The sequence below is a fragment of the Hippocampus guttulatus genome, chromosome 14 (assembly GCF_054856545.1).
Source record: "Hippocampus guttulatus isolate MCC_2025c chromosome 14, RoL_Hgut_1.0, whole genome shotgun sequence".
Taxonomy (NCBI): Eukaryota; Metazoa; Chordata; class Actinopteri; order Syngnathiformes; family Syngnathidae; genus Hippocampus; species Hippocampus guttulatus.
Window position 1 is genome coordinate 17450437 of NC_141274.1, and position 23713 is coordinate 17474149.

At 43.8% G+C, this 23713-nt stretch overlaps 1 protein-coding gene across 3 annotated transcripts in view; it reads right to left on the minus strand.

The window, feature by feature from the left end:
• LOC147195556 (phospholipid phosphatase-related protein type 4-like) overlaps positions 1 to 23713 on the minus strand; it is a 95868-nt gene that overhangs the window by 71691 nt on the left and 464 nt on the right. For 2 of the 3 annotated variants that reach the window (XM_086129567.1, XM_086129569.1), the window contains exon 2: positions 3899 to 4084. In XM_086129567.1, coding sequence (XP_085985693.1) covers positions 3899 to 4084 — 186 coding nt within the window. Of the gene's footprint in view, positions 1 to 3898; positions 4085 to 4454; positions 23689 to 23713 lie in introns of those variants that run through there. The other variant, XM_086129568.1, reaches the window with a different exon arrangement.

Sequence of the window (23713 nt, forward strand, 5' to 3'; positions counted from 1 at the left end):
AGATACAACATATATAAAGAATAAGTGGGCTAAGGAGGGTGGCATTTCAATTCAACTGGAAGCATGGGAGAGAACAATAGCACAGCAATGGAAATGTACATCGGCTCTCTCTTGGAGGGAATTTGGGTGGAAGAATGTTGTCAGGTTTTTTAGAGTTCCGGCCCAAGAGACTTCACAAGGAATGAATACAGCCTGTTGGAGATCTTGCGGTAATAGCAAAGCCTCACATTTTCATGTGTTTTGGGAATGCCCGGTCATCTCCAAATACTGGGAAGAGATAAGGATGACTATGGGTAGGATTATGGGAACAGTGGTCCCTCCGACCTTTGAAGCCCTGTACTTGGGACTGGAACCTGACTTTACCATTAACTTTGCCCAGAAATACACCTACAACATCTTACTGTTAGCGAGCAAAAAAGCAATCACAAGAAGATGGCTGACAAAAGATCCCCCAACAGTCAAAGACTGGACTAAGGTGGTTGGGGAAATTTTTGAAATGGAGAAAATGACATTTACTCTTCGAGGCGAACAAGAGAAATTTGAGACATTATGGGATACCTGGATAAAATTTACGGAAACCTAAGGAAGTGCTTGAACAGATAATTGAGTTACCCTATTGGCCCCATTCCACTCAAGTTGGTTTATTTTTGTTTATTATTATTATTATTTTATTTTATTTCATTACTTTTCTATTCATATGGCGCAGTGTTCAGGACATTGTATATGTGGGAGGGCAGTAATTGTAACCCGTTTCACAGGGATGTCAATGTATGTATGTACTATTTCGATGCCCGGAACTGGTGTGGTTCAATGTACTTAAACACGTGACCATGTTTTTCTTTTTTCTAACTGTTTGAAAAAATTCAATAAAAAGTTTAATAACAAAAAAAAAAACATGCCAACTTCCATGATGATTGCTAAATTATGTACCGAAATTTCAACTTCTCATATGTAATAAATAAGCGAGATATTGTTAGCATGTTCTTGTTACCAATCCCCTCATTACACAAACTTAAACAATCATTGAATAAACCATGATTGTTGACTTCATGATATGTTTTCACAGTCATAATGGCCCTCCAAGGGAAACGGACACGACAATGTGGCCCGCTACTGAAATGAATTTGACACCCCTGAATTAGGGCTACTAAAATTGGGAGGCATATGTAGCACCATCAGACCTACAAAAAAGGTTGCACTAGCTATACCCGAAAATGTACAGAAACATTTTGGCACATCTACAGGGGTCATACCTTTCCCCCTTGTCGGAGACGGTTAATTCCAGTAATTTCAAACTTGGTTTTGGCATCTCAACAACTGAACTAACAACAGGGGAAAAAAATGTTTTTGACATACTACAGTATGTTAAGGGGGTGGGGCATCAAATTTTCGTTTTAAAAATTCCGACCTCACAAAGCATTCCTGGTTGTACATTTCATACATACATGTACGAAAATTGGGAGGCACATGTAATGGCCCACAATATACAGTAAAAAAAAAGTATTTTGATGCCATATTGTAAATGTAACTGAAAGTCCACTATTTTGATTTACTTTGGAATTTGTCGCCCTTTTTGGGAGCTTTTATGGAGGTCATCTTTTAACAAACTACAAGAGAATGTATCTGACCGTCTTCAAACTTGATCTATTTTTAAGATGAAACGTTTTTGCAACCTTTTTATTTTGTCACACGCCATTGCTATGGTGATGAACCATTTGTGAAGAAAAATTATGTTTTTGAGGATCTAAACCTGGGCGAACACTCCTGAAACTTTGCCCACACATCAGAGCTGACATTAAAATTATATTTTCGAGATTTATTTATTTAGCACAGGGTGCATTATAAAGCTTTATTTATTTATTTATTTATTAATTTACTAAGCATCCCTGGTTCTACCTTTCATCGAGATCTGTGAAAATATGGAGACCTATAGAACAGCACAAGACCTGTAAAAAAGTCTTCTGGAGCTATATTCTTGAGGACCAATTTTGGATGCCCCTGATCTAAACTTAGATGAAAACTGTTGTAAACTTTTCACACACATCAGGCCTAGCAAAAACACACAGAGAGCTATTGTACAGTTTCTTAAAAATGGCTCAGTAATGCTCACTATAAATTTTCATCTCGATCTCTGAAAATTGGTAGACATATGCAAGTCCCCAAGACCGACAAAAAAGTCTTTCAGAGTCATACCCTAAACCTGACAGGAAGGCCACCATTTTGATTTTACTTTGCTATTAGGCACAAATTTTGGCCTTATTTTCAAGTGATTCAAATGATCAGCTCATCCGCAACCTCTGTCGAGGCCTGAAACGATCATGAACAATTGAATCGGTGTGTTGGGCTAGGGAAGGATCTAAAACAGGCAGGATATGGCTCTCGAGGAACTGGAGTTCCCCACCCCTGCTTTTCAATATTGCTCCGTTTCCCCATCAATACCTCCAAATGGGCCGTCGGCGGAACACTGTAACTTGCTCCTTTTTTTCAGCTGGCACAGGCAGGCGAATAATGGTGGATGCATGTGACCTGTTATCATGGACAATAATTCAAAATACCGTCATGTACTTTTAAAATATATTTGAGTACATGCGGTGTAAAATTACAACACCATTCATTGTTATGCTACGGTAATATACTGAAGGAATACTATACTCTAATTCAAAGTATTGTGCTATGCAGTTAAAATAAATTACAGTTGGTGCATTGTAAAATATTTTACTGTGAAATTCTTTCCAACGTGAATCAGATTTTTACATTTGAAGACAGTAAAAGTGGCGGCAAACAATCATCAATGCGTTGGCTATCAAGAGAACCCTAATAATCTTGACACCGAAGACTAATTTGTGCATCCAACAACAGTGCAGCTCTATTTAACATATAAACAATATTTTATTATTTCTGACATGATAGTGTTTCCATTGAACCTGGTTATCACTTGAAGTTGTCGGAGATTTACGCAGGCAGGTCGCCAAATCGTGGCTAGAGTAGGTGTGTCGCCGGTATTATGTAAATTGTTCTGGGTCATCACAGTCTTATGCAGCTCACAAAAAAATACTTGTAATTTCACACATGAAGGTAGGCAGGCAGTCCATAGATCCAAATATTTGCATATTGGTAAATCAAAAAGTCAAATTTTTTCATCCCTGTTGCTTTTTATACATCTCCATATATTTCTATGGTATAACTGTAACTCAGATATTTGTGTATTTGCATTAAAATTAGATTTCTTAGTCTGTGCTCTGCAAATTGGTCATGTGGAAGAAATATATTAATCTAAAATAATTTTCAAAGGCAATTAGTTAAATTCATGTTTCTGAGACGTCACCTAATCATGCCGGCTGACAAGAACACATCATGGTGGATGATAGAAGACAAAATACAGGTATAAGAAATGATCAAGACACCATTGTGGTTCAAATACAGTGCCTTTAACAAACACAAACATGTTCTAAATAGTCACTCACTTTTTCGCCAATGAAGCATTAAGATGCCACCCAATCGCTTCGGCTTGTATCATTCTAAATGAACCAATACGGTCTTTTAAAAGAATCGGGAGCCACGAATCATGATATAACTCTAGTTGTTGTTAAAACAAATTTCACATCCCTGTTTAGACTAAGAGGAAGTCAGAGTACTAAGAAAGAACAGTGAGAGCAAGCAAACTCCACACGAGAGGCACAAGCGACACAGAAATCCAAAAACTGACTTGCTGTGAAGTATCAGTGCAAAAAAAGCCATATTTCATTATTTAACGACAAATCAATTATCTTAAAACATATTTTTTATAGCTCAAATCTCACAACAAATATAGAGATTGGGTAGATAACAAAAGCTATCAATCAATTAAAAATGAGCTAAGCAGGTAAATGCAGTGACTCGAGAAGTACATTCTACTCACAGTCGCAGTGGGAATGGCAAATGCCAAGCCGAAGAGCAGAGGCAGAGGACAAACTTCTTTTTGGGGTATGATGTAGGGCAGAGAAAGACTTTTGTCATTACAGCTGTACCCAGAATGCATTGGCTGGAAAATGTCTGTTAGCTCCAGGAAATAGAGACTGATGACCGATAGGGCTAGAATTGGTAGCTACAAAAAAGACAAACACAAAAAAAAAACATAAAAAACAAATTCATTAAATGATATAGAAGGTAACATATACAACTCACAATAATTAGGGATATTCGACTTTTAGGTTAAATATCAGAATGGACCTAAAATGCACGTTTGTCGATAAACTTAGTTTGAACCTCTCTCAACTTTTACATGTCCAACTTTTCAATGATTTCGCACAACTTGCTCTTCTCTAAAATTCTCTAAATGTGCAAGTGTTTAATCCTTTAATTGGCCAATACATTTCCTGGTTCGGTTAGAATTAGTATTTAAACAGTCACTTCATCGTGGTGTTCATCAGATGACATTATGAGACAAGACGATGCCAAACATTGAACAACAGTACCTTGCCAATTGTTACGCTTCATACAGGAGGTTCTCAGAGTGTCAGAGTGAAGTTGTCAGGTGCGCTGCCTCTCAGCATCCTAAAAAGAAGTCGTGCGTGTGTGTGTGTGTGTGTGTGTGTGTGTGTTCTTGTTATTGTAAAAAAAAAAACTACTTGGAGTGCTTTATCGCCCACACACACACACACACACACACACACACACACACATACACACATACATATATATATATATATATATATATATATATTGATACCTATGATGTGATATACGCTTCAGCATCAGTGATCCTTGAGATGCTTGGCTATAAGAGCAACCATGGAAGCCATGAGATACGTTACCCACCATGGAAAAGACGGTTGGAGGCTAAGATCAAGGCGGCTCGGAAAGATGTGAGTCAATTGACGGAGGCCCAGAGAGGTGTGATGAAAAGGCCGATACCCGAGAGGTACATCCAGATGACCATACCTGAAGCACTCGAAACTGCCAAACAAAGGCTCCAAGCCTTGTCCAGCCGCCTAAAGCGGTACACGAAAGAGAATGAGGCCAGACGAATAAACAGGCTGTTCGCATCACAACCTGCGAAAGTGTACGCTCAGTGGCAGGGTCCTAACAACAGAGCTGACCCACCAAGACTGGAAACTGAGAGGTACTGGAAAGGCATATGGGAGAAGGAGGTTGCACATAACAGCAGTGCACAATGGCTGGTGACCCTGAGAGAGGAGCACAGCAACCTCCCTGAACAGAGCCCAGTTACCATAACAGTGGAAGACATACAGGAAAGAGTCTCACATATGAAGAACTGGACAGCGCCAGGCCCGGAAATGGTCCACACCTACTGGCTAAAGAAACTCACAGCACTCCATGAGCGCCTAGCAGCACAAATGAACCAGCTGCTGAGGGATGGGACTCACCCAGGATGGCTAACTGAAGGGCGAACGATCCTGATCATGAAGGATCCCTCAAAGGGTGCAGTCCCATCCAACTATCGGCCAATAACCTGTCTCTCCACAACATGGAAGCTCATGTCAGGCATCATTGCGGCTAAGATAAGTGGACACATGGATCAATACATGAGCGAAGCACAGAAGGGCATTGGTAGAGATACCAGAGGGGCCAAACATCAGCTCCTGGTTGACAGAACAGTCGCACAAGACTGCAGGTCCCGACGTACCAACCTGTGCACAGCCTGGATTGATTACAAGAAAGCCTATGACTCGATGCCACATACATGGATCACTGAATGCTTGGAGTTGTATAAGGTGAACAGGACCCTAAGAGCCTTCGTTGCGAACTCGATGAGGATGTGGAAAACCACACTTGAAGCCAATGGCAAGCCACTTACCCAAGTGTCCATCAAATGCGGCATATACCAAGGTGATGCACTCTCCCCACTGCTGTTCTGCATAGGACTGAACCCCCTAAGCCAAGTAATCACCAAGACAGGCTATGGATACCGCATCAGAAATGGAGCTACGATCAGTCACCTCCTCTACATGGATGACATAAAGCTGTATGCTAAGAGCGAAAGGGACATAGACTCCCTGATCCACACAACCAGGATCTACAGCAGCGACATCGGGATGTCATTCGGGCTTGAGAAATGTAGTCGGATGGTGACTAAGAGAGGAAAGGTAGTCCGCACTGAAGGGGTCTCACTCCCTGAAGGAACAATAGCAGACATTGAGGACAGCTACAAGTGCCTCGGTATACCACAAGCCAATGGCAACCTCGAACTGGCAACAAGGAAAGCGGCTACGGCCAAATACCTCCAGCGAGTGAGGCAAGTCCTAAGAAGCCAGCTCAATGGCAAGAATAAGACCCGGGCAATAAACAGCTATGCCCTGCCAGTGATCAGATACCCTGCAGGAATAATAAGGTGGCCAAAGGAAGAGATTCAGACCACGGACGTTAAGACCCGAAAGCTCCTAACCATGCATGGAGGGTTCCATCCCAAATCCAGCACCCTGAGACTGTACGCAAGCCGAAAGGAAGGAGGCCGTGGACTAGTGAGTGTGAGAGCCACTGTCCAGGATGAAACATCCAAGATCCATGAATACATCAAGGAGAAGGCTCCAACGGATGACGTACTCAGAGAATGTCTCAGACAATGGGGAACAGAAGATGAGGCGCTGGAAGAGGGACCATCATGGGAGGACAAGCCCCTACACGGGATGTACCACCGGACCATAACTGAAGTGGCCGATCTCAACAAGTCCTATCAGTGGCTAGAGAGGGCTGGCCTGAAGGACAGCACAGAGGCACTCATCCTGGCTGCTCAGGAGCAGGCCCTGAGCACCAGAGCCATTGAGGCCCAGATATACCACACCAGACAAGACCCAAGGTGTAGGTTGTGCAAAGAGGCACCTGAGATGATCCAACACATAACTGCAGGGTGTAAGATGCTGGCAGGGAAAGCCTACATGGAACGCCATAACCAGGTGGCTGGCATAGTCTACCGAAACATCTGTGCGGAGTATGGACTGGAAACCCCAAGGTCAAAATGGGAAACACCTCCGAAGGTGGTGGAGAATGACAGAGCGAAGATCCTGTGGGACTTCCAGATCCAGACTGACAAGATAGTAATGGCGAACCAACCAGATATCGTGATCATAGATAAAGGGCAGAGGAAAGCCGTTGTAGTGGATTATGGAAACATAAGAAAGAAGGAACACGAGAAACTCGAGAAATACCAAGGGCTCAGAGAGGAGCTGGAGAGAGCCTGGAAGGTAAAGGTGACAGTCGTGCCTGTGGTGGTCGGAGCACTCGGGGCAGTGACCCCCAAACTAGATGAGTGGTTGCAACAGATCCCGGGAACAACATCGGACATCTCAGTCCAGAAATGTGCAGTGCTGGGAACAGCAAGGATACCGCGCAGAACCCTCAAGCTTCCTGGCCTCTGGTAGAGGACCCGAGCTGAATGAGGGACGGACACCACCCGAGGGGGGGTGAGACGAGGAATTTTTTTATATAACATATATATATATATATATATATATATATATATATATATATATATTTGAGCTGTCAAACGATTAAAATATTTAATCTAAGTAAAAATGCAACTGTCATAATTAACTCAAAATTAACAAAAAATTAATCATGATTACTCACGCATTTTTTATCATTTCTGAACTTCCTTTTATATTTTTTTTGTCCTTTTTTCCCCATTTTAATGCTCTCATCAACATGGACTCATGAATCAGTTTTCTATGTGCAAAATGCAAATATTTACTGAAATAACAATTTCGATTTTTTATTTTACATGAACATTTTTCACTTGGAGCAGTTATTCACACATAATCTCTCACACAATATTACTGTCCATTAACAACAATGAAAAAAATATTTTGTCACACAACAGCTGCTTTAACAGCTCTTTTTATGGAATCAAAACAGAGCAATATCACATTATCAAGTGCACATCTAAGGTAAACTAGTACTCAGCCTATAGTGGATTTAAGCCATGGTTGCATACTTCGTTTTTCTCAAGTTTGCTTTGAACACAGCAGTCAGGCTTTGTTGATTCTGTTGGTCCTTATTGCGCGGAAGTCTCTGTATGGTTTTGTGTAGACATCATTTCGGATGACTACACTTGGTTCGACGACAACACTGGAGACATTTTATTTTCAGTGAGTTCGCTAGGTCGCTACCACTGGCTGAACTCTCGACGAGCCTCAATTGTTTAATCCATTAATTGGCCAATAAATTTCCTGGTTCAGTTACAATTTGTATTTAAACAGTCACTTCATCGTGCTGTTCATCAGATGACATTATGAGACAAGACGATGCCAAACATTGAACAACAGTACCTTGCCAATTGTTACGCTTCAAAACAATTCGCTGTCAGACGAAAACAGAGAAGCTCCACCCGCTTTATTTATATGGACACGGAACACTGTAACCTTCCACACAAAATAGTTCCAAACAAGTAACAATCGCGTCAGTGGCATACATCGTATTCGACAGGCTACCTGCTCTTTATTCACCAGAGGCTCATCAACCTAGTCTCTTATTTTTCTCTCCCGAAACAGTATCTTCTCCCTCTTGGTGTACCTTAGCCTTCTCCGCTACGTACAATCTCTGTACACAGCTTGTAATGGAGGCTCTCGCTGGCAATCCGTAGTGGAGTCGTTAGATGCAATGCGAATGATTTCAGCTTGAGTCGAGCTGTGGACAATGTTGACAGGCTTGCATGCAGTAGCCTTACATTTAGCTATGGCTTCAGCAAATTTGTTCTTCGTCGTGTCATCCATTTTCTTCGCTTAGAAATGATCCATAGCTGTCTATCTGAGACGATGGGGCGGAGTACTCACGTCAGCTGTGTGCTTGGCCATTAAGTGGTATTTCAGACTCGACGTGCTATGATGATAGCTCAGTTTACGACTGCAAAACATACAGTTAACTTTGATCTTGTCAGTGGAACAATCTGGCAATTTTTTATCATCATAAACTCTTTAAGTATCAGTTTTCGGTGTCTCGCGCTGCCGTGGCTGGCAAAACAAATGTGCGTGGACCTGCACAGTGTGCTTGTTGTTTTGTTTCTGGTTTATTTATAGAGCAACGTAACATCCGCTGTGACGTGTGCCGCGTTAATCTCGCGAGAAAAAATTTAATCCCGTTAAAATTCATTTAAATAATGCCAATAAAAACGCGCTAAACTGACAGCTCTAATATATATACTGTACATGTTTTTTTTTAAATACTGCTTGGGCACCCCTCTCTTAGACAGTGAGTAGAGCTGAACTCTCCATTAAGGGCCAGTGTATGCAACAGTATTACGTGATTTCATTCTGCTCCGAGTGCAAATATTTGAATTCTATACACTCTTTTCCACCCCCACTAGAATCCCTCTTGCAGTCAACACAATTTTAAGACAGGCAGTAGTAAAAGGTATACAGCAGGCTGGCATATAATTTCATTTATTGTGAAAAGTTTGGACTACTTTACACAAATACTATTGTGACTGTTTCGTGTGATCGGGGTTCGTTTAATAACCAACTCCTGGTAAGAGTAAAGGTTCTTTATTTGGACTGCCGTCTTGGTCATAGGGAGAAAGCAATCACCATGTGTACATCTCGTAGACTCTCATACGACTGACTAATGGCTGCACATGCTCTGTGTGTGCTCTGCGCGCAGGCATGGCTAATCGAACAAGCAAATACAATTTGCTCATGTCATTACATCTCCCTTTCTTGAAATAAAATCTTTACTTCTAACAAATGTAATGAAATTAATGACAGCAGTCTGCTTTTTATCAGTAGCATTCCTTAATCAAAATTGTTACTTAAATTTAAACTGTCGCTTTCTTCAGAATAACATTTCCCAAATTTCCAACAATAAACTCTACGTTCACCTCTTGCACATTACTTTTCACCACATTTCTCTCACTCTTTTTTTTCATTATGAAAACACATAGAAAAACACATTAAATGTTCTCGATCAGTCTCTCGGGTGGTTTCACCTTTGTGAAGTTACGCACGAAGCAGGAAAAAGAACTGCTTCGTACGTAACAGAGCAAATGAGAATGAGTGGATCTCCGAAATAGCAGACACTGGAAAAGGATTTTCTCACAAAATAATATTTATTACAAACCAAAATTACACCGTCTAATTGAAAAAACAGAAAGCGCTGGTTACTAACGAAAACCAGGAATTAATATAACGAGACAACGAAAAATGCTTGCAAAAAACGGCAAGGGAATCGATTAGGTAATTACGATAATCTTAATAATGGAACGTCGAAGAATTTAAAGAACACCAATAGTATCCGGAGCGCCTAGATAAGCAGGTGCAATCACCGACAAATAGGCAGCAGGTGTGCAGGCGGCCGAAATGGAACGCCTGCCACCTGCTGCCAAAATACGGAACATGACAACCTTCCTTGAGGACTTTCTGACTGCTTGTCTTAGAATTTGAGGTGTTTCAGTGGGCGGACTCTGGGCTGTGTTAGGTCCTTCAACAGTCTCAGTTCCTTGACTTTCTAAGGCTTTTTGTTTGAGAAGATCTCGGCGGTTTCTCCGTAGAACACCGCCTTCCTCTGTCTGAACAGTGTATGACCTTGGTTGGACCTGAGACAGTACAGTCCCTTTCTGTGACCATGTGTCTGTTTTGTCTTTATACATTACTGGGTCACCGGTGTGTAGTTCAGGTAGGTTCCATGTTCCTCTTAACAGCTCTGTTTCGGTCTCTTGGATCCAGGCATATTCTGAGTTTTCCATTCTTTTTATCCACTACAACAAGCGAACTCACCCAGTCTGTCGGCTCATTAATTTTCTTTATTACATTCATGCTCTCCATATTGTCCAATTCTACTTTTAGTTGCTTTTGCAGAGCAAATGGAACTTTTCTGCATGGATGTATGACTGGTGGGACACTTTTGTCTACTCTGACTGTGTGTTCTCCTGGTAGGCAGCCTAAACCCTGAAACAAGTCTTTGTACTCCTCCACAAGTTGATCATACACAGTCTCTTTTTGTCTGTCCACGACAAAAACTCTCTTCACTAGGTGTAGTCTCTCACATGTCGACAATCCTAGTATGGCCTGCACATCCCTGGGAACTATGATGAAGGATAGCTTGTGCACTTGGCCTTTGTGCGTCACATTCACGATGCATTTTCCCTTCTTTGGTATGTCTGCACCTGCATAAGCTGTGACTTTCACGTTTGCTCTTTGCATTTTTGGTCTCAGTCTTATTTTCATGAAATCGGTCTCTGACATTACATTCACATTGGCTCCAGTATCCAATTTGAATTTCAGATGTATGTCGTTCACCTTCAGTGTAGTGATCCAATCTTTTTCTCCTCTTTCATCTTTTACTGCATCCACATAAAGTTCTTCTACTTCATAATAATCATCTACTGCATCTACCTTGCCTTTCTGTGCTTGGTTCTTGCAGCAACGAGCATAATGATTAGCTTTGTGGCAGTTGTTGCATATTTTCCCATATGCTGGACACTGCTTCAGAGGATGTTGCGTACCACAACGAGTATAATATTTTTGATTGGACTTCCTATTTTTGTGTGGTTGTCGCACTCCTTTCTTCATATCAGTGGTCTTGTCTTTGTAGAATCTGTGTGCATCTTTTTCCACTGCATCCACATTGCTCATTCAGTAGCTCTTTAGCCTGTGATTTCACGATCTCAGCGGGTCTACACAGTGCTAAAGCTTTCTCCAGGTCCAGATCTGATTCTCTGAGAAGCCTCTCTCTCAGGTTATTATCTGTGATACCACACACAATTCTGTCTTTGATCAGTGATTCCGTTAATCCACCAAACTCACATGTCTTTGATCTGTTTCTCAGTTCATTTACATATTGGTCGATAGTTCCTCCAACTGTCTGTACACATGTGAAGAATCTGTGCCTTTCAAACGTCACATTGCGTTTTGGAATGCAGTAAGCTTCAAACTTTTCCATTATTTTTGAAAGCTTCATTTTGTCATCCTCAGCATCAAATGTGAAGTTATTGTAGAGCTTCATCTCCCACGACGTGCAAAAACACAGATGCTTTCATCTTAGCACTCCTATCATCAGCTCCAATCGCAGACAAATACAGTTCAAAACGTTGCTTGAATCTCTTCCAGTTTTCAGCCACGTTACCTGTTAGCTGCAGAGCTTTGGGCAGATGTAAAGCTTCCATCTTGCTGTGTTCAAAGGGGTTTTGTTCAACGCCGTATTCCTCGCTTTGTTTTTCCTCCGTGGAATCTGCCGTTCCAAGTCCTTTTAACGTCCTCTTGTATTCCAGACCACTTCTGACATCATGTGACTGTTTTGTGTGATCGGGGGTCATTTTTACACACACACACACACACACACACACACACACACACACACACACACACACACACACACACACACACACACACACACACACACACACACACCCCTCTGTGAGCCGTCACCTTACCGTGGTGGAGGGGTTTGTGTGTCCCAATGATCCTAGGAGCTAAGTTGTCTGGGGCTTTATGCCCCTGGCAGGGTCACCCATGGCAAACAGGTCCTAGGTGAGGGACCAGACAAAGCACGGCTCACAAGCCCCTTATGATAAATAAAATCAATGGCACTCAGTTTCCCTTGCCCGGATGCGGGTCACCAGGGCCCCCCTCTGGAGCCAGGCTTGGAGGTGGGGCTCATTGGCGAGCGCCTGGTGGCCGGACCTACACCTATGGGGCCCGGCTCAGCCCGAAGAGGCAACGTGGGTCCCCCTTCTCATGGTCTCACCAACCGTGGGAGGGGTGAAAGGGGTCAGGTGCAATGCGAGCTGGGCGGCAGCCAAAGGCGGGGACCCTGGCGGTCTGATCCTCGGCTGCAGAACTAGCTCTTGGGACATGGAATGTCACCTCTCTGGCAGGGAAGGAGCCCGAGCTGGTGTGTGAGGCAGAGAAGTTCCGACTGGATATAGTCGGACTTGCCTCAAACATAAGGGTGTCCATATGTGCACTTGGCACCAGGACACCCTGGGCCGTAGTTCGATGATCGACTTTGTGGTTGTATCATCGGATTTGCGGCCGCATGTTTTGGACACTCGGGTGAAGAGAGGGGCGGAGCTGTCAACTGATCACCACCTGGTGGTGAGTAGGCTCCGATGGTGGGGGAAGATGCCGGTCCGTCCTGGCAGACCCAAACGTATTGTGAGGGTTTGTTGGGAGCGTCTGGCGGAATCCCCTGTCAGAAGGAGTTTCAACTCCCACCTCCGACAGAGCTTTTCCCATGTTCCGGGGGAGGCGGGGGACATTGAGTCCGAGTGAACCATGTTCCATGCCTCTATTGTTGACGCGGCCAATCTGAGTTGTGGCCGTAAGGTGGTTGGTGCCTGTCGTGGCGGCAACCCCCGTACTCGCTGGTGGACACCAGCAGTAAGGGATGCCGTCAAGCTGAAGAAGGAGTCCTATCGAGTCTTTATGGCCTATGGGACCCCAGAGGCAGCTGATGGGTATCGACTGGCCAAGCGGAACGCAGCTTCGGTGGTCGCCGAGGCAAAAACCTGAGCGTGCGAAGAGTTCAGTGAGGCCATGGAAGCCGACTTCCGGACAGCTTCGAGGAAATTCTGGTCCACCATCCGACGTCTCAGGAGGGGGAAGCAGTGCACCACTAACACTGTGTACAGTGGGGATGGGGCGCTGCTGACTTCGACTCGGGACGTTGTGAACCGGTGGGCAGAGTACTTCGAAGACCTCCTCAACTCCACCAACACGCCTTCCTTGGAGGAAGCAGAGTCTGAGGACCCTGAGGTGGGCTCTCCTATCTCTGTGGTTGAAGTCACCGATAATAATAATAATAATAATACATTTTATTTTATTATCGGTGGCAAGGTCCCAGGGGTGGATGAGATCCGCCCGGAGTTCCTCAAGGCTCTGGATGTTGTGGGGCTGTCCTGGTTGACACGCCTCTGCAACATCGCGTGGTCAACGGGGAGAGTGCCTCTGGATTGGCAGACCGGGGTGGTAGTCCCTCTTTTTAAAAAGGGGGACCGGAGGGTGTGTTCCAACTACAGAGGGATCACACTCCTCAGCCTCCCTGGTAAGGTCTATTCAGGGGTGCTGGAGAGGAGGGTCGGTCAGGAAGTCGAGTCTCAGATTGAGGAGGAGCAGTGTGGTTTTCGTCCCGGCCGTGGAACAGTGGACCAGCTCTACACCCTTAGCAGGGTTCTTGAGGGTATGTGGGAATTCGCCCAACCAGTCTACATGTGTTTTGTGGACTTGGAGAAGGTGTTTGACCGTGTCCCTCGGGGAGTTCTGTGGGGGGTGCTTCCTGGGTATGGGGTACCGAACCCCCGATACGGGCTGTTCGGTCACTATACCACCGATGTCAGAGTTTGGTTCGCATTGCCGGCAGTAAGTCGAAATCGTTTCCAGTGAGGGTAGGACTCCACCAAGGCCTCCCTTTGTCGCCGATTCTGTTCATAACCTTTATGGACAGAATTTCTAGGCGCAGCCGAAGGTTGAGGGGGTCCGTTTTGGTGGCCTTAGTATTGCATCCCTGCTTTTTGCAGAAGATGTGGTGCTGTTGGCTCCTTCAAACAGGGCTCTCCAACTCTCACTGGAGCGTTTCGCAGCCGAGTGTGAAGCGGTTGGGATGAAAATCAACACCTCCAAATCTGAAACCATGGTCCTCAGTCGGAAAAGGGTGGAGTGCCCCCTCCGGGTCGGGGGGCGAGATCTTGCCCCAAGTGGAGGAGTTTAAGTATCTTGGGGTCTTGTTCACAAGCGAGGGCAGGAGGGAGCGAGAGATTGACAGGCGGATCGGTGCAGCGTCTGCTGTGATGCGGACGTTGTATCGGTCTGTCGTGGTGAAGAAGGAGCTGAGCCAAAGGGCGAAGCTCTCAATTTACAGGTCGATCTACGTCCCAACCCTCATCTATGGTCACGAGCTATGGGTCGTGACCGAAAGAACAAGATCCCGGATACAAGCGGCTGAAATGAGTTTTCTCCGCAGGGTGTCCGGGCTCTCCCTTAGAGATAAGGTGAGAAGCTCCGTCATCCGGGAGGGGCTCAGAGTCGAGCCACTTCTCCTCCACATCGAGAGGAGCCAGATGGGGTGGCTTGGGCATCTGATTCGGATGCCTCCTGAACGCCTCCCTGGTGAGGTGTTCCGGGCATGTCCCACCGGGAGGAGACCCCGAGAAAGACCCCGGACACGCTGGAGAGACTATGTCACCCAGCTGGCCTGGGAACGCCTCGGGATCCCCCGGGGAGAGCTGGAAGAAGTAGCTAGGGAGAGGGAAGTCTGGGCTTCCCTGCTAAAGCTGTTGCCCTCGCGACCCGGCCCCGGATAAGCGGTAGAAGATGGATGGATGGATGGGTTCGTTTAATAACCAACTCCTGGTAAGAGTAGAGGTTCTTTATTTGGACTGCCGTCTTGGTCAGAGGGAGAAAGCAATCACCATGTGTACATCTCGTAACTCTCGTACGACTGACTAATGGCTGCACATGCTCTGTGTGTGCTCTGTGCGCAGGCATAGCTAATCGAACAAGCAAATACGATTTGCTCATATCATTACAACTATGAATATGAATTAAATGGACAACTTCACACACCAAAAAAAGCTTCTTTTTTTCACCTCCCTGCTGGTTCTCATTCTCCCTTATAAATGGGGTACCCCAATACGGACATGCGCCCCTTGAGCAAGACCAGCTTGTCAAAGCTGGCACGAGCCAGGGCGGTCCTCTATAGCCCTAGGACATTGCCGGCTGGTGAAAAAAACCCCCTCCACAGCAGCGGAGCTCGGGAGTGGGATGTTATATTTAATAAATAAGTCCACCAAAATGTATACAGTATAGTACGTCACACGCGTGCACATGAACGAGCCATCCATTCAACCGTACCAGCGCAGACTCTCCAACATCGTGACATCTCCGCTAAACAAAACGGGGCTGTGAAAAATGCTGCCCATTACAGGCGCAAAAAACACAAGCGTCCCGGGCTGTCCAGCGTCAATGGTCAAATAGCGCCAGCCTTCCTCCCAATTCAAATCAGTGCTGGTTCACGCATACTGACAAGAAGGCGCAACCACCAAGCACAGATTCTTCTCCTCTGATGAATGTCGTGGCCAAAAACGCTGAAAACAGTCCACATCGGGTATTAACAAACACCATGTGACAAAAGAAAAGACCAAAAAAAACCAAAGCTCTTGAATAGCACTTGCTGATCGTGTGTTGTTCACCGGAATTTGAGTTTGGATCAGTCGGGGGCTACGTAGATGGCATCTTTTCTGGCTGTCTTTCAGTCTCACACACACACACACACACACACACACACGCACACCTATTGTTATTGATGACAGTAGCTATACAGCTACTCTATGTCACCAAACTAGATCTTCGCAACACTTATCTCTTGGTGCAAATACGAGAGAGGGATGAGTCGAAGACAGCCTTTAAGATGGCCATTGACCATTTTGAATATTTAGTGATACCTTTTGTTTTCATTCATACTCAAGCTGTGTTTCAAGCATTCATTAATGACATTCTATGAGATATGCTTAACTACTTTGTGTATGTTTATTTTGATGACAGTTTGATTTTCTCTCAAACCCCAGAACAACATGTCCAGCATGTTAGATTAGTTCTGCAGTGTCTCCTAGAAAACAAATTCTTTGTCAAAGCAGAAAAATGCGAATTCAGTGTTCCAGAGAGAAACTATGATGTCGCCAACCGTGAATTGTTGGCTGTGGTGGCTGCCCCTCAGGAGTGGAGACATTGGCTGGAGTGAGCTGAGATCCCTTTTCTGGTACTAACAGATCACAGAAATCTCACATATCTGCAATCTGCCAGACGCCTAAATTCTCATCAGGCTCGCTGAACCTTTTTACTAGAGTGCTTTAATTTCTCTCTATCCTATCGTCCAGACTCCCGTGACGTTACGCCTGATGCTCTCTCTCGTATGCATGATACATCTTCAAAGAGGCAAGATCCTGAGACCATCCTCCCCTCTTCATGCTTCATCTGGGAAGCAGTGTGGGACATTGTTCGGGCAGTTCTGGAGGCACAATGCCAGCAAACAGATCCTGGCTCGGGCACTGGGGATCAACTGTTTGTCCCAGATTCTGCCCGCTCTCAGGTCCTGCAATGGGGACACCCCTCCAAGCTGCCTTGTCATCCTGTGGTGAATTGAACTCTCCAGTTCTTGCCACGACACTTCTGGTCAGCCCGGATGGTCCGAGATGTCAAGGAGTTCGTTGCCACCTGCCTAATCTACTCTCAAAGAAAGTCCTCTCACCATTGCCCCATGGGCCTCCTGTAACCTCTGTCCACCCCAGCCGTCCCTGGTCCCACCTGTGGATTGATTTTGTTTCTGGTTTGCCTCCCTCCGACAGAAACATGGTCATATTGACTGTGGTTAATTGATTCTCCAAGATGGTTCATTTCATTCTATTACCCAGACTTCCTTTACCCCTCCTCCCTTGAGACTGCGAACATCCTTTTGAGCCACGTCTTCAAGCTTCATGTCATCCCAATCGATATTGTTTCTGAACAGGGTCCCCAGTTCACATCCCAAGTATGACAAGCTTTCTGTAAAGCTCTGGGGGCGTAGGTGTGTTTTGGCCTGTCATCCAGCCTCCTCGAGCCTACACCTTGCATGGGTCGAGTATTCTCAGATTCCCTCACCTCCTCATCCACGGGCATGTCTCCATTCATAGTCGCCTATGGGTATTAGGGATGTGAATCTCAGCACTGAGGACGATTCGATACACATCTCGATGCACTACCAGCGATGCGATACTTAAACGATACATGGAATTTTCTGGCGACACGATGCGATACGTTTCACCGTATTCACGATGTGATACGACGCGATACACATTTAGTTCAAATCAATGCGATCCGATACGATTTAATGCAATTTGTTGTGATATTGTGCAATTAAACATGATGCAAATACGCAAAGAAAAAAAGTTTTAAAAAAGATGGAATTCAGTATGGTATTGCAAAAAGTATACCACTTTATTTATTATAAACAGTAGAACGTGTAAAACAACTTATTTAAGCCCTTTCACAATTGGGTTTTGTGCAAAGAAAATGTAAACAATTTGGCACCTGAGACTCACAGCTGTTGCTGTAGTGTAAACACAAACAGACTACTCTCACTGAGTGTCTTATATGAAATATCCATCTCCATCGGACAGAAAAAAAAAAATACAATTGAAACAATTTGGCAGTCACAGCCTCAAAGCTGCTGTGTGTATTGTAGCGTACACAGACCACTCTCACTGAGTGTCAAAATGAAATGTCCAAAAGAGTAATCCATATATAGTTTTTCCATGCGCGGTCACAGTGAGCTGCAAGGGGCCCCCCAAAATAAGAGGCGATTTTTTTCTGATCCTGACCTGGTTTGCCAGGAGTTTCTCCGGTGTCCAACGAGGAACTGGACAGGGAGGCGGGGGAGGGGGCGGGAACCTTGTCGGTGATGTGGTGCCATCGTTTTAAGTGGTCTGCATATTTGTGGCGCTGCCGTTGTATGGCTTCGTAGTGCGACATTCTTTGCAAATTACAGAGGTTTTATCAAGCTTTACGTCTTTCTTTTCGAAGCCGTAGTATTTCCAAACATAAGATCTGAATGTTGCGGGTGCATTAAATAAAGTAGTTTCCTCGCTGCTGCTTGCGCGAACGTCCATAGTGTTTCGCGAGTAGTGTACTGCAATGTATGTACACTCACGGCTTCCGTCCGTATTCAACACAAAACGCAAAATAATGATGGTGCATTCATTGCGCCTAGGAAAGGGCAGATAGGTGACGTTTAACATGAATAAAACTGCGCTTGCATCTGATTTTACCGATACCCACCAAGGCATCGTGATGAATCTAGATTTCACCCGTCAATTGCGTCATACCCAGTGAATGAGCCGATGCACTCGCATCGCGCACGTGCGCATCGATGCATCGATTAATATCGATTATTTTCCACACCCTTAATGGGTATCAGCCCCCACTCTTCCCTTCCCATGAGCAAGAGGTCGCTGTTCCCCATCTTGTCGTGCCGTCTGGAGACATGCCAGAGCTGCCCTGTTCCGCAGAGCCCAGCACAATCGTCAACTGGCAGAGAGACATTGGTCTCCTACCCCGGACATTGTGAACAATGCCCTGAGAAACCGGATGATGAATGCCACACAACTCCAGGCACATTGAAGTGTCATGTCAGACCATTCCAAACCATTTACATCAGCATGGGCTGCGTGCTAGATGACCTGCAAGGGTACCTGACCACACCACCAAGCAAAGGTGTCATCGTCTTGCATGGGCTATGGAGCATTTACGCTGGATGAGGGACAATTCATGGTGAGCAGAAATGATAGCTGCCAACATTGTTGGAGACGCCAAGGAGAGCACTAGGCATCAGCCACTGTTGTCAACAGATGAGCTTTTGGTGGTTACAGTGTGGGCAAATCTGTCCAGGCGGTACAGAACTGCCCTACATTTTGTGAATGGTACAGTGACCAGGCCATGCTAGCTGAATATAATTAATGTAGCATGAGCTTTTTACATTTTTCATAAATTTCACCGGAAAGAAAAATATCCCTAACTTTTACATATATACTATTCTTTTTACGAGCCATGTCGAGCCTTGAAAGCACGTAATAAAGGGATCGTGTTCACAAAGCGTGTATCGAGGCTTGCTTCATTGAGGGTTGGACCCAAAAGTCCAAAGCTTCGCTGGCTGATTTTGACCGATTCGGGAAATGCTTTTGACACAAATATAAACTCCTCAGGCACTGGTTGCTTTCAAAACAAGAGTGTGTGTGTGTATGCGTGTATTTTGATAAGAGCTCATCGTTTGGACAAATATATTGTGGTTTATAAGCTACAGTTTGGAAAGTGTTATGTCCATCCATTTTCTGCCCCGCTTTATCCATGAGGGTCATGGGCGTGCTGGAGCCTATCTCAGCTGACTTTGGGCAGTAGGCAGCAAATTTGCTCAAAAATCTGTTGAGGCCTTCATGATGTTCCTAGACAAAATTTGTGAATTTCGGCAAAAAGCTGTTGCCAAAAAGTGGCAATGCGCCATTGGCCAAGAAAACAAGACTACTTTTAAAGGTCGAAACCTATGGTTCGTCTAATTTTCCATAATTTTTCACAGTGAGGAAGAGAGGGAAAGCTCTGGACTGTTTAGCCCTGATATAACACCAAAGAGCAAATGAAAGGGTTGAGAAATAGGATTGTTTTGCACTTTTTCCTATGATTTTCCCAACATGGCGCCGGCACAAGTGGCTGTCTCGGTTAAATGCTCAAGGATGCGTCCTCTCCCCGCTGCTCTTCTCCCTCTACACCAGGGGTGGGCAAACCTTTTGGCTCGGGGGCCACAATGACTTTAAAAATTTGATAGACGGGCCGGGTCAGCACAAGATAGATTTGTGAACATACCACAACATATCAAACATAAACAGAACAAAAGCATTAAGTCTGGTTGTAATCGTGTTGTGGCAATTCTCAGAACAGATCTGAGGTGTTCATCACTCATCTGGGATCTGTGGTGCTGTTGACACACATATGTCAAGACAAACATCACCAGCTAGTTGTTTGGAAATTTGACTGCACTTAATGAAGCATAAAACTCATCCAGTTTCAGGGAGTGGAACGTGTTCTTTAACATTATGTCACATTGGAGATCTATCAGTTCCAAGTGCAACTCCTGTGGCACCGTTTCCGGGTCTCGTGAGAAGGGACATGACACCAGCTGAAGTGCCCTGTCAACTTTTCCAAAATCAGCAGAATTCCTCATGCAGGTCATCCTGTGATTTTCTATATTTTTTCACATGTTGCGGGGCCTCCTTTAACGTAGCCAGTGTGGGGAAATGAGTTAGTTCATATGTGTCAGTAGGTCTACAGTAAAAGCAAAATCACAAAGCCAATCTGTGTCATTCAGTTCTATATAGCAGTCATCGAATCAGTCCTGTGCTCCTCCATCAGACTTTGGTTTGAGGCTGCCACAAAAGAGGATAAAATCCGACTGCAACGGACAGCTAGGACTGCGGAAAAAATCATTGGCACCACCCAACCCACTCTTGAAGACTTGCACACAGCAAGAACCAAGACAAGGGCATGGAAAATACTGCTGGACCCCCCACACCCTGCCCACCACCTTTTCCAACTACTCCCCTCAGGCAGGCGGCATTGATCCATACGCACCAAAACCAGCAGATATTCAAACAGCTTCTTCCCTCTCGCCATCAACTCCCTAAACAGTGACTCAAATCTATAGTGTCTCTTTGCATAGTGCAACTAAAGTTGCACTATTATAACATTATCTGCACCAACTGCACAACTGTCAAAGTATTGTATTGCACCCCTAATCACTTTATCTCTGCTCGATACTCTTGACATTGTCACACAGCTGTCATTGGGTGATACTACTGCACAACGGTACCCTTACATTTGGGAAAGTCTTTCAATCCTTATTTGTCATGTCCTTGTTCATTCGTATTGCTTGTTCTTGCAATACTGGGGTAGTCTGTACTACCGGAGAGAAATTCCTTGTGTGTTCTACATACGTGGCCAATAAAGATTATTCTGATTCTGATTGAGGTAACAAATTTGTTTCATGGCATTACATTTGCTCATCAGCTACTAGCTTTGCAGTTAGCAAACATAGCATATGTTGAAATACTGCGTATATTTTCCAGTATTTCCTCTTTTGTTCAAGTCACTTTTTCTTGTTTATGCAACCGACATCCATAAATCTGTTGTCATAAGTAGAAGGGTAATGGCGAAGAACCAAACGAAGGGCAACAAAGGACATGTCAACAAAGGACATGTCACACAATGCGGCAAGATGAATAAAAATTATTGCTTGCCAGACTTTCGTCGTGGAGGTCGTGAAGCGTCCCAGATTCCAGACGACCAATCCTTGAGTATGTCACACTACACGCGCTACAATGGGTCAGGACATCTCAAAATTGTCTAAGAGACACTACGTTTGTCTGCGACATGCCTGTCGGGTCAAAAAACTGCAACATTTATGTAGTCTGACATCGACATAAGACTGCATTGTAATTCCTGCAGCACTGCCTGTGCAGATTTCCTTCAGGATATTGTCCTATATTCACATGCATTTTTTATTTTGGTTTTATTTTATGCTTTCCTGTCTTTTTCTGTGTCACAAGGTCTGTCAATAAATTTCAAAATAAAAAGTAAAATAGTTAAAGGGAATCGTGTCTAGTTTGTGGTACTCAATACACATACAATAACATGTAATTTACAATTCAAAATAACTGTCATCAATCCATAGCCATCAGAACATCCCGACTAATAAAGTGACAACATAACTGAATTAATTTGACTGCCTTAATGCGGAATGACACAAGAAATTGTCATTGTGATGGCACTGGCATGTTCAATGACAGATATTGTACTTCGGATTTTGTGAGGAGAAAAAAATGGCTTTTGTGGGGGAACCGTGATGTTTTGCTATTTGGACTATTTGTATTTTTTTGATAAATGTACATTTTGCTAATTTTACTTCTGATCTGACCAATGTGCCAACGCGACTGAAAGAAGCTGTAATGTAGAAAACAGTGAAATCATTTGAGTAAAATTAGGAAAAAGCACTATGCTAAAGAAAAAAATATTTTTGTTTCTTTTCATTTTGTTTTTTATGTTTTTATCCAAAACGTTTTTCTTTGCTTCGCTAGTGTGTGTAATTTAACAGCATTAAATCCATCAATGAAATCAAAATGTGGCGTGCACCCTGAAAGTGAAAAAAGAGACTCAAAGGCCGATCATCAAAAGCAGTGGTGTACTGGCAGCCAGTTCTCATGTTCACTTGAAAAAGCTCGCACATGATTCTCAATTACTAATGGTCAAATTAGTCACAGACTGCACTAGCCAAGTCCACAGTTGGAGCTCACAGAGGAGAGGCAATGCTACAAAGGAAGATTAAGGACAGCAGGAAAAGTCCTATCTGGATGCACAGATCATCTGCTCAAGGCAGAGCCACTATTTTCATGTTTTTCTCATTGCCAATCTTAACAATACAAAGATTTTCTCAATACCGTTTTTTAATTTTCTTTTTCAGTTTTTTGTACCCGAATTTTTTTTGTACATCTACGCAGAGTAAATAAATAAATGAATAATTTTGATATTCATTTTGGTATATTTTATTTTCAATAACTACCTTCGAGAAGAGCTTTTCACCCAATTTAGCTATGCTTCTAAACAAGAAAACAAAGTTTAGTTTAATACACAATTTGAATTTAAGAATCACAATTGTACATTGCAATACATTTTTACAAAAAAAATAATTGTTATTTTATTATATAATTATAATTATATTGCTTCACGGTTGCCTGGAATTAATCTGCAAAAAAAAAATAAATGCTCCACATAGTCAGAAAGCTGCTCGTCAAATGAGCAAATTAAGTTGATGATTTGCCAAACTGCTATGCAAAAATACACACACGCACACACGCGCACACACATACACACGCACACACACACGCACACAAATCTGTAATACGAATCAATACTGTTTTTGAACAAGCCATTGACTCAACCTTAATGAAGGTTCATTTACCCGAATACAAATTTAATTACTTTCCCTCTTTAACAAACAAATTGATATCATTGAAACACATCAGTCATTATTATACAGTCTGTAAACGTGACTGTTTCGATTCAAGAGATAGATAGATAGATAGATAGATAGATAGATAGATAGATAGATAGATGGATAGATGGATAGATAGATAGATAGATAGATAGATAGATAGATAGATAGATAGATAGATAGATAGATAGATAGATAGATAGATAGATAGATAGATAGATAG